General features: G+C 39.1%; 1 protein-coding gene across 1 annotated transcript in view; it reads left to right on the forward strand.

Moving 5' to 3' along the window:
- The window catches only part of CFAP58 (cilia and flagella associated protein 58), a 63,754-nt gene that overhangs the window by 30,676 nt on the left and 16,314 nt on the right, over nucleotides 1-16,764 (forward strand). The window contains exons 11-15 of the mRNA XM_075424259.1: nucleotides 1,060-1,206; nucleotides 4,694-4,834; nucleotides 5,184-5,407; nucleotides 7,499-7,610; nucleotides 9,818-9,922. Coding sequence (XP_075280374.1) covers nucleotides 1,060-1,206; nucleotides 4,694-4,834; nucleotides 5,184-5,407; nucleotides 7,499-7,610; nucleotides 9,818-9,922 — 729 coding nt within the window. The remainder of the gene's footprint in view (nucleotides 1-1,059; nucleotides 1,207-4,693; nucleotides 4,835-5,183; nucleotides 5,408-7,498; nucleotides 7,611-9,817; nucleotides 9,923-16,764) is intronic.

Raw genomic sequence — 16,764 nt, forward strand, 5'->3', positions numbered from 1 at the left:
GCTGTCAGATGACTAATCTGTGCTTTCTCAGTGCTGTTTGTGAAGACTGCCATAACTCAAGGTCTTTCTTAACTGTGTTAAGTATTTCATGCAAGAAAACATCATTCGTCAATTAATCCACACCTATGGTGGACAGTGCTGGAAGAGCTCTAAGCTACCCTGGTTTCATTCAAAAACAATCTGTTATGATACAAAAGGTTATGATGTCTTCTCTGTGAGGTGGCAGCCTCTGGCAGAGGAGTAATACCTTCTAAAGCTCCTTTCATTAGAGCCAGAAGAGCATGTCTGTCTAATCACTGAATTTATTAGCTCCCATGTCATATCGCGACATGTGCCATTACTGCAATGAGTTGAAACAGTTTCTAAATTTTGTATGGGCAGGCACCTCTGTGCTGTGAGTAGAAGTAGTCCTAGTGACCTGATCTCTCTGCAGTGCTACCAGGCTTTTTGCTCTGAGCTTAAAATTTATGCTAAATATTTTTATACCAGGGACTTCTCAATCTCTGAGAACACTTTTTTCCTCCCTTGCACCTATGTGCAAGCTACCACATAGCAAATGCTTCTCTCCATTTTTGCCTATACTTCCTTGCAGGCATGTAGGTATCTTACTCATGGGTATGTTCAGTTGCACAAAATCAGCCACTCTATAAACATTTGTGCCCAACTGCATACAGCCTTATTGAAAAACACATTACTAGAAGCATGAAGACAGATGAGTAGGATCAGAATCTTACTAATTTGGATTCACTGCTAGTTCTTACCCTGTGTCCAGCACTTTAAATGGTGGCTTATGCTCACAATTGGTGATCATTATTTATGTCAATGTATCTTTTAAAGGCTATTTTAACTGCAGTGTCATGCTAGCATAAACAAAAAAATAGTCATTTAATGAAATTGTTTTGTTCTTTTGGATTAGAAAATAATGTCTTGTGGTACGTAGAACAGATCTCCTCTCAAGCACTGTGGTTACTTTTGCCAACATCAAAATAGCCCGAACTCCCAAGCACAAACTTGCTCTTTTTTGATCCTTCTTTGTGATCACACTTCCGGTCCTATTAGGATGAGATAGCAGAAATGAAGAAGAAACTGAAAACTCTGACGCATCAGGTGGATCTGCTGAAAGAGGAGATGACAGACAAAGAAGCAGCCCATGCGAAAGCACATCTGGAACATCAGCGAACCGAGAACGAGAAGGAATCGCTTAAAGTAAGAGCCTTTACATGTACACCTTCTTACAAAGGATGGTTCCCATGTTGCTATCATGTTCCTGGTCTGTGGTAGTTGTTTTGCTGTATTTTAATAAAAAGTGCTGTAGCTGAAGCACAAGACCTCAGTACCCTTTAGAGGTATTAGTTACATAAATCTTCTGTGTATCTGACAAATGTAATGTCTGCTTATCATTATAATCAGAAAGGTACTGGATTATCTGTTGTAAGCTTTAAATCTCTTGGTGACAGAACAGTTTTACTAAAAAGTTCCATTTTGCTTGCAGAAATGTGGATTTTGGGGATAGCCTGATTCTAGCAAACTTTTTAATATAGACCCTTATAATTCAAGTTTTGTTTTTAAAAACTTTTTTCTCTGCTGTTTTTAAGTGCAAACCCCATTATGTTACACTTCACAATCTTGTATTTCTGTGTCACTAGCAAGCATTAGTCTGCTGGGAGTTAGGCAGAGCCTTTTAGCAGGTCTCTCTACATAGAATGTTATTTTAATATTGTGGTATAAAGCAGCAAGAATCTATTTTAAATCAATGGAAGTCTGAGCTTGATGCTCTGATTCTTCTTCTCAGCACTGGCTGCGGCTCATCCTTAGATAAGCTATTAGATTTGTGGTGATATCTCAAACCAATTTTCTGCATTCTCAAAAGATTTAAGGAGTTAGTGTCCACAGCAGCTTATTTTTTGTCTTCACTAAGCACGAGAAAAAAACCAAAAACAGGAAACAAATGACAACCCTCAAAAACAAAAGTCCCCTTCCACTTTCCACAATGTTTTGTTTTGTCAGTTTATTGCTATGCTGCAATGACTCCTTGAATTTTCAGCCCCTCTCAGCACATTACAGTTATGACAAGATGTCAATAGAGCTTTGTAAAAAGGTGATGGACTTGTGTTCTTATACCTGATCTGTCTCAGAGTTGTTCTATCAGTGATGGAGAAGTCAAACAGCGCCCCATTTCCTGTGTGCAGCTTTCTGCCTTAACTAGTCCCCAGTTCGGTCTCATCACCTTGGAACTGTCTGCCAACCATTTGACAAACAGATGATTGCTACATGGTTTACCCACTCATTTATTCACTAGCAAGTATGTCCATACACTGACATCACATTACTGACTAGCTTCAGGGCATTGTGGTCTTCTATGTGAGTGTCTCTGCTGAATAAAGGAGGAGAGCAGAGGAGAATTCAAAGAGGGAGCTGATTGACACAGGCACAAAAGAACCCAATTATTTGTGTAGCAAGCCAGCTTCAATTTGTCCTGTTTGTGCTGATGTGAAGGAAGCGAGCTGTTCCTGAGAAATAATTTTAAGGAATGCGCTAAAACATGGAGGACTGAGATTCACAGGAATGAGATTATACAAACATTCGATTTATGCTTGCCTCAGCTGGCGTAAAGGTATTAAAAATGTAGAATCATGGTAAATGGAACGGAGGACGCCTGATCCAAGCCCCATTGAAGCCAGCACAATGCCACTTTTTGATCTCAGTTGGCCTTCATACAGGCTTGTGGATCAGGCTGGTTTGATGAAACATCCAAATGTTGAAAAATATGTATCTGAAAGCTATAAGAACTCTGGCCTTTCAGGTTTGAGCTGCTGTCAAATGCTTTTCTATGTTTTTGCAGATGGTCGTGCATATCTTTATTTTTTTTCTTTTCAGCATTTACTAGAAATTTGAATGTAAAACCTCTGACTTGTTGTTGTTTCAGCATTCTGTGTCCAGCCCCAGTTATACTTTTTATAAAATTCGTGTTTTCCTCTGGAACAAATAAAAAATCTCCGCACTTACCGTAATATTTCAGAATCTAAACAAGACTTTGGTCTGCATTTGGTTTGAGATGTTGGCAGGGGTCCCATATAAATTATCCTTTCTTGCTGACTGTTCTTTCACTCTTATATACTCTCTGAACCAACTTCAAATGAGCTGTGCTGATTTACAGCATTTTCAGACCTGACCATTTTTCTGCTTGCACAGTGACTGTGTTTATTCATTTCCTTTTCTCTTACCTAATGTACACAGACCCTCATATTGTACCTTTTAGCATATTTAATCTCACTGAAAGTCCTGTTAGCTTGTGGGGCCTTTGTATGGCTTAAAGTATTTATGTTCTTTACTGTACAAGGCACTTCAGATTTATTTTAACTTAGTGCATTCCAGTGAGGAGATTTGTTTATATGACTGTTTGCTGCCAACATCTAATACCACTTCTTGTTTACAACTCATATCTTTTCTGACATAAGGAGAACATAGAATATTGATATATTAAAAAAATATTATCCAGCAATGCCAAACGCATGAGCAGTTTCACATTTGTAGACAGCTTTTGCAGAGTGTTGATTGCATTTCAATATGAAGTGGCTTACATTTTTATGCAGCTGATGGATTCTGATGAACATCCAACACTGAGTAAGAGAGATATGAGTGTTGCACATATGGGGAAAATGAGAATTTTATTAAAGAAAATAGGAAGTGAACAAGCTATTTTATTATGACGATGGAACTCTTTCTGTCTTAAATCACTGTTTTTTCAGGTGCAGCCTTCATCACAGCCTCATTTTTTCAGCACTGGATGATGCTCTTTCTGAAAAGGCAGCTTAAACATCATCCTTTATAAGGGTCAGAGTCATGGAAAAGTCTTTGAGTCGAGGCTTGAAAGTTTTCATATCTGTGAAAATGGACTCTAGTCGGCTAGTTCCATCTTGGCGCTGACTAATTGCCTAGCAATGATAGAAATTTCTAATAATCCAAGAAGGCCTTATTCATTTTTATCTACGTGCATGACTTGAATTATAGAGTTCATGACAATAGGGTAGAATTATTGGGCAGATTCCAGTGTTTGTGTTAGTGGTGTGCAATCACTGTAACAATGCATTGCTTCTCCTGCACTTATGGACAGCCCCTATTTTCCCAGTCTTGCTCATTTACACATCCACTAAAAAGGTGCTAAAGCTCTTCAGGTTTGCTCTTCCATGCCTGGTTTCCATCTTTTCCATGCATTCTGGCTTTCCCGAGTTGATTTTAACTTGTATTACATAGCATAGACTGTTGCCGTTTCCAGCAAGGTGAGCTATCCTTTCTTACATCGCAGCCTGGCTTTGAATTTACATCTGCTAGATTTTCGTAACATAGCAACTCCATTCAAAAGCTTTTCAAATATGACTTACTTAATTTAAAAAAAAAAATTATGATATGAAGTGCCTCTGAATTACAGTTTGAACCATTGTCATAGATAAAAATCCATCCAAATTTCTGTTGTGTGTAACACAATATTAAAATACTCTTTACAACATTTCTTTACGGGTCTTCATGCTTGCTTGTCTTAGTGATTTGTTCTCAAAAACTAGCAAAATATGTACGTCTCAGGAAACTAAAAGAATGTATGAGATTTTATTGAAGTCCTATTTCTTCATTCCGGCTTTGTGTAATGGGAAGTTGTTACTAAGCACAGATTACCTATGTTCTTTGACTCCATCAGGCTGAACTGTTGACAATGAACGAACAGGCTCTGGAAACCAAAAACTTTATAGAAAATCAGGAAGAAAAAGAGAGAGAACTCCTAAAAATGATTGCTGAAGCTGATGCTGAGAGGCTGAAGCAGAAGAAGGAATTTGACCAGGTAGGAATCTCTAAATTGGCTTTCAAACACACTGCATTCTGTTCTCTCATTTGTCCGGTGTATTGTTAAGATCAAGATCCTCAGCTACTGTAAATGTGGTACTACTAAAGCTGTTATAGTGCCATTGAAACAAAAATATTAAGATACTGAAGAGAATGGAATATGTAGTTTATACTATTCAGGTGACTAAACACTGGGGAAACTATTAGGCCCTTGCCATATTTCTTTCACTAATAGTGGTGAAACTTCTTAATGCACATGATTTTGACTGATGCAAACATAGTCACGGTACTTTGGGATTGTACTGAGAAACTGTAACTGAGATTATTGCTTCGCACTGTGTCCTTAGGTTATCAACGAGAGACGCATCCTAGGGTCCCAGCTTGTTCGGCGCAATGATGAAGTGGCTCTGCTCTATGAAAAGATAAAAATCCTGCAGTCCATCTTAAACAAGGGTGAAACCCAATACAGGCAGAGAATTGAAGACATCCGGCTTCTCAAGCTGGAGATCAAAAAACTTCGACGTGAGAAGGGGATACTCGGCAAGACTGTGGCTAATGTGGAGGAGCTGAGGTAGAAAAACTGATTGAATACATTTCTGTAGTGACTGCATCCATGATTCTGTGTTTGAAACCAAAAAGATGTTTTATGCATGGTAAAGATTTGTATCAACAAACATTATACCTTGGAGAAGGGGATTGTTTGGTTTGACCTCAAATACAGAGTGGATTGAACTCACAAAACAATTTATCAGCAGTGAAGAAAATTAAAATATAAGAAGGAGAAAAGGAGGAAAAAAGACATCTTGGCCAAAGTTGAAATAGTTCCCATATTTCCCCTTTTACTGTGAGTTACTGCCTACAGAATAAACTTGACAGACAGCAGCAGAAAAAGTGTTCATAGTTCAGTGAGCTACTTAGTGGTACCCAAGGCCCAAATTAGTGGAACTGCTTTTTATTAGGCAATCCACAGAGGATGGGGAACATTTGACATATTTATAACAAACCCCTCCATATTTTCAGAGCTCTCTTCTTCCAGATTTATATGCAGACTTACTCTCTGAGAAAGATTTAGTTAAATTTTCATTGAAGGTTGTGTTTCTTTAGAACAGAAGTTTAATAGCCCCAGCCTGATTTATCTCCTCCTTCTCTGGCTTAGCGCTTCCCTTCTTTTTTCTTTTTTTTTTTTAACCCTCCGGTATTTGAGGTGTATTCTTTGCCGATGGGAAACTATTGTCATTTTGTATAGAATCAGTCTTGGTTTGTAAGGAGAGGAAGCCATGTTTTTAGCAGATGACTGTCATGCTAATTCTATGTAGCTACCACTGTTTTGGGCGAGAGATTTAGCTGAACTGTATCAGTATAATTCCATGACTTTCACTGGAGCAAATGAACTTCAATCTGTGGTCAGTCCCATTGACTTCAATGGAATTATGCCAGTTTGATTTGGTGTAACAGAAAAGAGAACTGGGCATAAGACATTAGCAATTGCAGTTTTCATTGACTGACTGCAGACAGGAATAGGATTTGAACTTGCTGCCCAAATGCATTCAGCTGAAAGTCTGTACTGTATTGAAACTCAGTGACAGTATTGAAGTATCTTGTGATGCATGCCATGATAGTACTGTATTGAAACTCAGTGACAGTATTGAAGTATCTTGTGATGCATGCCATGATAGGTGGATCAATTCTTGCTAACTGCAGCAGCAATCACATACTTTAATGAAGTCCAAAACCATCATGAAAACTGCCTGTCGAAAGACTCCATTTATCACTTGTGCTGCTAATTAGCCTTCTTGATTTGCCATTTGGAGATGTGGGTTTTTTCCTCTTCCGTTACCTTGTCCAACCTCACAGTTAAAAAAAAGCCTTTTTCTTTCTAGTGAGCTAAATGCAACTCTGAGCTTAGCAGGAAAATATTCAGTGGGACAGTAGGCATGTGGTGGTCCTCCACCCTCTTTCCCCTTGGAGAACTTACAGGATCCACCCACCAAAGCGATAAGGGTTGGACTGCTGCAAAATGTCCCTTTTTTTTCCTGCCCCTCGACCCCCGCATTCCCACTATAGGACCATAGTTGTCAATGCGTCTTGGGAATGCTCAATTACTTTTAAATTCAGCAACAAATCACTCCTGAAATTCCCAGAGGAGAGGTAGTAAGGGTGAAAGAAATCAAACATGGATTCTCTAAAGAACAGTGTCCATCATACTTAGGTCCTAGAGTGTGTTTTCTTTACTGGATTGTGTGGTCCACATAGATTTCAAACCTTCTTTCAAACGCAGGCTGTCAGAATGAATATGGGGGTAACTGGGTATGAATCCATAGATGATTTGTAGGTTACTCGAGATGAATTAAGTGTCCTTCTGGTCTTAATACACATGTGAAGAAGTGGACAGTGAGATTCAGTAGGCTGTGGCCCAGGGACTGATGAGAAGTCCCTTTTTTCATCCATTCTTACTAAAGTGAGTGAAGACGTCTAACTGTGTTATCTTATGGTTCCACCTGTACAGTGGTATCGGTGTCAATTATGAATCACAAGAGTTACTTTGCCAGTACTGTAGTTCATGGGAGAGTGGTTTGTTATTGCTAATGTTTATTAGTGCCTTGGTCACATTGATGTGGTTTTGATGTGCTTTTTTTTCTTTTTGTTCTATGCTGCTCTTAAGACAGGAGGTTCATCGCATGCAGAAGGAACTATTAAGGGAACAGACTCGGAGCAAAGTTTTGGAAGAAGAACTGGAGAATCCCTTGAATGTTCACAGATGGAGAAAATTAGAGGTGATGTCTCAGCATTTCAAGTTCCCAAAGCCCATATTACCAAATCAGTGACACAGCATAAAGCCTATTTAGTTTACTGTTATGCAAATTATGTGAAGGGGCAGGCAGACTGAAATTTCCATAGTACCAGTGGAATGGTTAACTGCTGAATGGTTTCCTTGCACAATGCAATCAGTGTTATTTTTGTGTCACTTTCTCAATGAAAAATTGCAGAAGGATTTGTAAAGAGCTAGTCAAATGCTAAAGGGAATAAGAATGCACAAGGTGAATTTAGAAGGAGGTAGTTCCTTAACATGGATGGTGAGAAAGATGATGATACAGGAAAGATACAATCCTACCTTCACCAATTAGAGAGATGTATATGGGAAGAAAGCCAGAATTAGAAAGGGTCATGGGACAGGTAGACTGGGAAATCGACAGACATGAGGTTGGAAGGTAAATTACATCTGTGAGAAAAGGTACAGGCCTCCACATAATCAGTGGTGGCCTCCCAGAGATAGCCATTCCAGGTAACGTGAGTTCCACTGTTACGTTAGCAGCAAATCTGAATTTTCACACTGTTGTAACACACAAAACAAAGGGGAAAAATAAAAAATCTATCATTAAGCACAGACCAAATATATGACCATCACTTGGCATCACTGGATATTGTCAGTCAGAACCAGCTGAGATTTCTCTGTTGCATGGATCTCTGATCTGATGCCAGCCTGCGTTGCTCAGCTGCTCGAATAATGAGTGGTAACATGCTAGTCCCCACGGAAGCAGAGCTGAATATTTTGGCTGTGCTTACTAGCATAATGATTAATTTCTGAGCTTTAAGCTGAATGGTGTGCTTACCTTTTCTCATGGAAGAGAGATAAAATGCAGGGTGCTGAACTAGGTTAAAGATGTCTAGGTACAATCTCCAGCAGCACCTTGTAACAAAGGAAAATCAGGCCATTCAAAACATCCAGTGCTGGGAAAATTAAAGTATGAATAGACTGAGAGTGGGAAATGGCGTCTTGCCATTCCAGGTCACTGGTTTGTATTTGGACCACAGAAATGTCAGCAGATGGCAAGATCCATATGAAATAATCCTGATGGGGTTTTGGTTCAATTCCTAATGAACAAACACCCTCATATCACTACACTTGTCACAAAATGGCACTGTGTTTGGGCAGTGCTATAAAAGTAATCAGGGACTGAGTGGCTCATGGGGACTGAACTACTTTTTAGCCTGGTTTCTCAGGAAATGATGTAGTATTGTGAGCACTGCATGCGTATCTGTATTAGTGTCCCAGTTACACTTGAACTGATTAGTCAGTTTAGATAAAATCAGACAAAGGATTAAGAACCATGAGATACAAAGTTCCTTATAAGCTCAAGCAAATACGCACGGAACAAGACTTTACTGGAGTCTTTACTGCAGTGTGAGTTTAATCCTTATTAGCCACCAGAGCCACCACATGAGAGAGGAGAAAGCATGTGGGAGAGAGGTGTTGTGAATCCCGGGTGGCAAAAAGCTTCAGTCAGAGTTTGCTCCTCATTAAAGGATCCAACAAGATACAAAGTGCTGAAAGAGTAAGCTTTGCTGGCTGCTCCTCACAGAGTTATTTGTTTGCTTCTTAGAGCTTCCTCCAGATGCAATCTGTGACAAAAGAATGAAAAGGGAAGGAGAGACATCTACTAGCTTCTGGTCTTAAATCCTACACCTGTTTTGAAATACTATATTGCAGTTACTCTTTCATTTGTTCAAGAGAAAAATCTTCCTCTCCTTAAAACTCAGCTGACACTGTCTGAAGTTCTTAAAACAATGGGAGATACTTCTACTGCTTTTCATATGTCAGTGGGCAGTTTCAGTTTCTGCTAAAAATGACGCACTAACCTCCTTTTCCTTCCCTGCCATGTAGTTCTGCCAGTCTGTGTTGGTTTGAGGGTTAAGCTCTGAAGGACTCCGATTTATATTAATTTTGAGGAGGATTGATGAGGGTAATAGTGTTAAACATGAACATCCTCCAACTTAGCTTCAAGAGGCAGAGATTCCAGTTTCAGGACTGCTTGTATGAATGCAATGTAGAAAAACCCCAATACCCCACCACCTCCCCCCTCCCCCCCTGATTTTATATTTGTCACTTTTGGACACTGAGATATGATGGTTTTCATTTGCAAGCAAGAAACATTAATTTGTCGTAATGTATAATTTTTGAGACTGCTATGCTCTTGTCTAGGCCAGTGACCCAAGTACCTATGAGCTGATTCAGAAAATACAGAGACTACAGAAGCAGCTGATCAGCAAGACAGGTGAAGTGATAGAGAAAGAATTGCTCCTTCAGGTACTGCAGTATCATTATTTTGTTGTATCTTATTAACATATTTGACTTATCCTGTATTGTCTTGTCTGCTCAGACGTGCTTCCTCAATGTTATTTAGATGCATGACTTTGAATTTCTTTTGCATGCCCCTTACATAGCTTTAGATGGCAGCACTGACTCACTGAAAGAGTACAAATAGCATCTCATTAGTTGATTTTTGTATCCTGGTTACTGATACCTGGATAACTCTGGAAAATAAAATTAAAAGTTAGCTTTAGTTTATTCAAGTCATAGATTAGTCTTCAAGTCAGTGTTAGACTTTTGGAAAGGCTTTTTGTCCTTTTAAACATGCCTGTTATAACCAGGACAGGAAAGAAACTCCTTGCTTGATTCCATTTGTGCTTAGCTTGGATTTTGGCAGAAGGAACCCTACAAAGTTTGTGTGATTTAGATATGTTGTTGTCTGGGCCATGTTTGACTTCAAGGTCTTTGTGCTGAACTTTGCCAAAAAGAAATTTTTTTGATAGCTTATCTTTTTTTTACTGTATCAGATGTCCCTTAATCCCAGAGATACCAGCCAGATTTATGTTGTAGAATCAAGGAGCGACTATATTCCTGTAGTGCAAGCACTGCTATCAAATATGACAAAAAAGGACTGTCTGTGGGCTTCAAACGTAGGTGCAAAAACTGGGAAATTTGTCTCCTCCTTTCTGGTGACTGTAGGGATAGCTACAGTTTATCAGCTCTAGGTAGGATTTTAACATCTTGGTCTTAAATACCCTAATAGTCTTGATACCTATGTTGAGTATCACTCATTGGAGAGCAGAATGTAAGGTGAAGTTCCTTTTGTCGTGAGAAGCAACTCAGCAGATGTTATCAAGGCAGTGTTTATCTTTATTGTTTCGTAGGAAAAAATAGATCTGCAATTTCATTTGAAGGTAATGTATGGTGTGTTATGCCTTTGCCTGAAAAAGTGTAATCTTTGTTGCATAGCAGTGAAATGCTGTCAGTGAAATAGTTTGTTAGCTTAAACAAAATGTAGCAAAAATAGCTTCAAATTTGCTGTGCTTTACCCGTGCACAAACCCAATGCTGTGGGATTTTGACATAGTCTCTATTGCGTATCTTGCCTTATCCTTAGTGTTCTCCGATTTAGCTATTATCCTTATTTGGAAGTGAAGAACTGGGATACAGAGGTACTATTGCCTGTCTAAGAAAGTCTTTGAAATAATAGGTATTTGAGCCTACCTTACCATACTAGCCATTGGCACAATCTTTCGATCTATGCAGCAGTCCTTCTGTGGCAACTCTACTTTTTTTTTTTTTTTAATTAACTATTTTCCTAGGTTTAAATCAGAGTTTGCCTATATGAAATTTAATTATTTTGTCTAGAATTGTTAATGAGATACTTTGCATCCTTAATTCAGGCACCAATTTCCTGTGCAACAATGCTGAAACAAAGGTCTCCCTCAGTGAGATTAATGATGAAGAAAAGACCAAAGATACCACACTCCACATTCTGTTCAGGGCTTTACCATAAACATTTCTGATCTATTCTCTGGTTTGCCACAGTGTTTTAGAGTTGTCCACAATGACTGAAATAGGGCTCTTTCATAGCAGGGTGCAAATGAGGAGAGCTAAGCAGAGATGGAGGACATCCCCCAGCTCATATCCTGAAAGGGGCTGTATGTCCTGCTGGTCGTTGGCGTAGAGCTCACAAGCTAAGCATATTAGCTGAGCTGCTTCTGCCAAGTGTCTGGATAACCTTGTATGAGTTGTTTTATTGTTCTTTGGACTGGTTTTCCTATATACATGTAACATGGTATAACAATAATATCTGTTCTGTGAAGTGCTTTGATGCTCACTAATAGCTTAGGAAACTGATGCTATCATGTTCCAGACTCTTCTGGTGAAGGAGTGAGCCTGAGGAACACCTCCAGCAGAAGGAAATGAACGGAGAGCAGTAGTGTTCACTCTCCGGAGGAAGCTGAGCTGTATGCATGCACCAGGAGGGTTGCTTCACCAGGCCCCCTTCTGGGCAGTGTATCTGTATTTGTTAGAGAGTCTAGCGTTTGATACAGACTGAAATTTACCGTGGTGAGAAACAGCAGCAGTTTAGCTCCTATTTCTGTAATTTTAAATTTTTATCCCCTCAGTATGATTTGTCTTCCTTAGTGAGTTTGCTGTCTGTCCGATGTAACAGCCAGTGTATAAGGCACTGCTCCTCCATAAGGTCTGATCATTCCTTTTATTTTGTTTTAAATATTTTTTAAAATCCTGGTAAATCCCCTCGTGCTTGAATGCATTCAGCATCTCTTTTTTATTGGTCTCTCCTGAAAGTTAGTTCAGTTCAGTCTGTCTCTGCATATTTGCAGCATCAGGGGAATTGCCGAGGACTTGGCCTCTGCCTAGTTGGCATAACATCCCCTCTATTTTGAGTCAGACTGCAGGAGCTGAGGGATGCAGTCTTCCTAGTTTTCCCCATGTTGTGTTTGCGTGTGCAAGTGACACCTGCTCAGTCCCAGTTGTCCTCATGTAGATCTTCCCCTGTGACAAGGGCATGGCCATTTCATTTATCTCCTTTAAAACAATCTTCATCTCTTACTTGCCATACATAACCGGTTTTATGTGTCTGTGGCCATCATGCTGGCAAATAGGATATTTGTTGAAGGTGAAGCTTGCGTGTGTCTGTGGGTGCATATTATGTAACATAAATTCCCTCACATCAAAGTGTAGTAGAAAAATGGAATGCAAAAAACTATGTGGATTGAATATTGACTGTTAAAAACATCTTTGGAATTTAGAAATAACCCACATCTGGAAATGGTTGAGCCGACTGTCAGCAACCTGCAGTTTGATTTGTAGGGTATTCACCTTGCTGGCTTCTCATGCAGAGCCATAGTGTTTGTATAAGGAAAAAATATTTCCATTTGTATTGTATGCACTGTAGTTCTGTCTTCTGATTTTTACTTTTTTTTTTTTTTTTTTTGTAAGTGGTCTTTTAAATAAAAGCTGGTTTATGCAGGGAACAATGTTTCAGGATGAGCTGGATATATAAATAGAAATTTTGCTAAGTAAGGATCACAGTATGTAGATTCATGTAAAGAAGCATCTACTTACTTTACCTGCTCCTAATGTGTATTTGATCATATCCTTTTTATTAGCTTTTTCACTATTTCTCACCTGTTAGTTCTTTGAAAATGATGCAGCTGTAAAAGCGGGCTACAATCCATGCTATGTGATTAAAAGAATGATTCACTATATTTCAGTCAGAAAATTTTGAGTGCCGACAGTACAGGAAGAACCAAGCTTGACTCTAAAATCCCATGCAAAAATATCTTTCTTAACCTGTCAGCAAGGCATGTTTTTTGTATAAGACGTTTACTTAGAGGTATTGAATATGCCACAGGATGAGCGTTGTTTTTTTTAGAATGACTTGTCAGACTAGAACACTTTAATAAAGGTGTAGAAAGATGTCCCATGTTATAGAAATTATGAAACTCCTTTCTTGTTTCTGATTTATCCATGCCCTGTAGCCACAGCATCTTGGGTTATAACCTATCAGCTCTCATACACCAGAGAAGTGTGGACATCCTGAGACTTTGAAGAATAGATGCAAAGCAGGGGGTCATATGTTCTCCTTTAACTAAGGCATTCTCACAGTTGTGAGCAGCTGCTGGAAAACACTGTCTTAAAAATCGGATCCAAAACCAAGATCTTGAATACTTACAGTCAATAAAAATCCAACAGCATTTTTGCCAGACGTAGGAAATGTTACTTCAGGGTTAGCCAACTTCCATGTTCGAGTCATTACCTTCTTTCTGAATTTGTACAGTTGAAAGATAGAGTATTTTTTTGTTCTTTTCTAAACTGTTGAGTAATACTGCAGGGCTTTGTGAAGAAATACATTGTGTGTGAACCAAGGGATTTCAGTGATGGGTGAAGGTCTTTGAACACATGTAGTATGAGCAAAATGTGTTGTATAGCCATAAGGTATAATTATTAATAAACAGAAATGCTCTGCTGAACAAATCCTGACTGCAAAAATAATACTTGTTCACTTTGTATGTGGGGCAAATCCCTCATGTGACTGAAGATCTACTGCATACTGAACAGTGAGCTGGTAAAACTTGTGATGTGTTACCTTGTTAGGCTTACGGTTAGTGTGGTTTTAGGAACTTGTCTCATTAAAAGTGAGTTATACACTGCTTTATTTGTTTCAGATTTAGTTCTTTCTCTTCAGAGTGAACTCCTCTAATATGATTTTATGTCTGACTGAGCAGAATTTTATTCAGCTGCACGACTTGGAATGGAGAACGGTGGGAAGATTCACATTATATGTCAGTTAGCTCCGTTGTTAATCATCTCAGAAGATTGTTCATAAATGTAAAAAAGAGATGTGCAACCAAGATTATTTGTGAAGGGAGGCAAAGGCAAAAGTGTCTCATTTAAGCCTTGCATGTAGTAGTGAAAGTATTGTTCTTCTGTACATGTATATTTTTAATCGCTATTGTTTTAAGTTGTCAACAATCGAAGACCAGGACAGAGCAGTCAGAATGTGATGCTTCCAGGCTGTTAGCATCTTGAGCTCACAGTTCCCAAGAGTCCAAGGGCAAAAGACATGATTAGCTCATATATCTGACTCGTAGATTACAGCCAGAAAACACCCACATGTCCTTGTATTGAGCCAAGTTTTGTGCTAAGTTTCAATCCCCCCAAAGAGCTGATGGTCCCACTGACAGTAGGAGGAGCAAAGGGGGTGCTGCTGTCTCCAGTATAAATCAGCAGGGTTTCATTTCAGGTATTGTAAGATACAGGGAGGAGAAAGCAAAAGGGGCTTAGTGACCTTGGGCAGGTTACTTAGCTTTTAGATGCCTCACATCAAGTGACAAGGGAATAAAGTAATTTCCACTCTTAAAGTGGTGTGTGGATGAATATATTAGAGACATGACTCAATTTGGCAGTAACATTAGCTAGCTAAACACTCAAAATAGGCAGATGTTTTATTTCATTTGTGCTAACTGGGTAGTAGAGCTGTTCTATCCAATGAGGTTCTTGTTGCTATAGTGTCTGAACATATACATAACCTTCTTTATTTCTCAGAGCTGGTGCTATAGTTTCACAAAGAAATCTGCCTTAGAACAGTGTGTTACGATGTGTGTTTGTGCAGGCTGGCAGCTACTGAAAGAAAAGTTTTCTCCCTGCTAACGGAGAAGCTTTGGGATTTGCTTCCATGTATTTGTTATACAAAAATTTTCTGCCCATTTATTATCCAAAATACTGGGGTTTTGGATCTTCTGTCATTATTTTCAGCCCTGTTTATGAGAGCCTAGCCCTCTTCAAAATTGTTTCTTTTCCTACCTTGGCAGTTTGGTGAAGCATACTTCTGCTTCTTTCCTGCCTGGACAAGGTCCTGTGCAGCCTGCTGTAGGTGACCCTGCTTCGGCAGGGGGGTTGGACTAGATGACCCACAGAGGTCCCTTCCAACCCCAAACATTCTGTGATTCTGCTCGCTTCTTCATTGGTGTCACAGTGCTCATGTAGCTTCCATTATACAGCATGTGATATAGAAAATTGTGCTCAGATGCCAAGTAAGAGATTTTCAGGGAGACTGGACAGTCTGCTAGGGAAAATAGGAGAATACACTCCTTTTACCTGCTTTTATTTTGGTATTCTTAAGGCCCAGTTCAGTTTTATTTTAGGTGTTACCTCTACGTCTTCAGAATGGCTGAGATCTACTTTATCCTCACAAATTTGGCATTTACGTATTTTTGGCAATGAATATAGATTCTACTTGGATTTGAGGGTACAGCCTACTTACATGTTACATGTAGGGTAGATAGTCAGAGTTGGGGATTTTTATGGCAGAATTGTCTATTTTCATAAAAATAACTGCAATTCACTTCAGGAAACTAATCACTGTAGAATTGCTAAGAGTCTCTTTCGACCTGCCCATTATTGTTTCTCTGTCACCTTGCCTTCAGAGAGATTTTAGCAGAGGTATTTTGGGAGAGTGCTTTGTGTGCACTGAAACTTACAGGTGAACTGGAAAATCCACTGCCAAAATATAATCCTTTCTTTACTGCTCCTTTATCATTTATATATGTCAGCCTTTTGAAGCGATTTTTCCATGTGAAAATGAAAAGGGAAATTTTCTTTTTGGCTTTTTATACTTTACTAGGACTTGGCTCTTTTGTATCTCTATTTTGTGGAGGATTTGACTTCCTCTGGAAGCACTGGATTAATGCCCTGTCTCGTGGCTGAAGCTAGTGGTTCTCTCAGCCCTCAATTAAAGGGGTGAGTATGTCGAGTTTTAGGCCTTTTCTATGCTTAAAAGTACCATCCCTACTGACAAAAAAAAGTTACTTTTCTGATTTAGCTTATACCAGCTCTTGAATGGCAGAAGACTTCCTTGCCAGTATAATTGCGTCTAATTGCCTGGCCAGTAGCTGGCATAGCCACGTCAGCACAAAGAAATTGCACCACTGACTGAGAAAGCTAAGCTGGCAAAGCTTCTAACCATTGATCAAATGGTTCCTAACACGGAGAAAAACAAACAAATAAACAAACAGAAAAATGCTTTCCTGCCCTTATGAAAACCTAAGTGTTGTTATGTACGAAGAGTAGAGAGAGAAAACAGTACCTGGTGGAGTGTGATTTTTGAGTTTATGATGCCAATTCTAAGTTGGTGACCAGAATTTGAAGGGATTTTTACTGGAATATAGAAAAGAGAAATACACTAAGAATTGCTTTGGTTTAGAATTGGACTCTGAAGTGAATCTGTTCTTTATTCAAATGAAAAAATAATGTATTCCCATGAACTCTGGCTGTAACCCAGTTCTAAATAGTGATGAACAAAAAGTA

Source organism: Opisthocomus hoazin, chromosome 6, assembly GCF_030867145.1.
Source record: "Opisthocomus hoazin isolate bOpiHoa1 chromosome 6, bOpiHoa1.hap1, whole genome shotgun sequence".
NCBI classification, from domain to species: Eukaryota; Metazoa; Chordata; class Aves; order Opisthocomiformes; family Opisthocomidae; genus Opisthocomus; species Opisthocomus hoazin.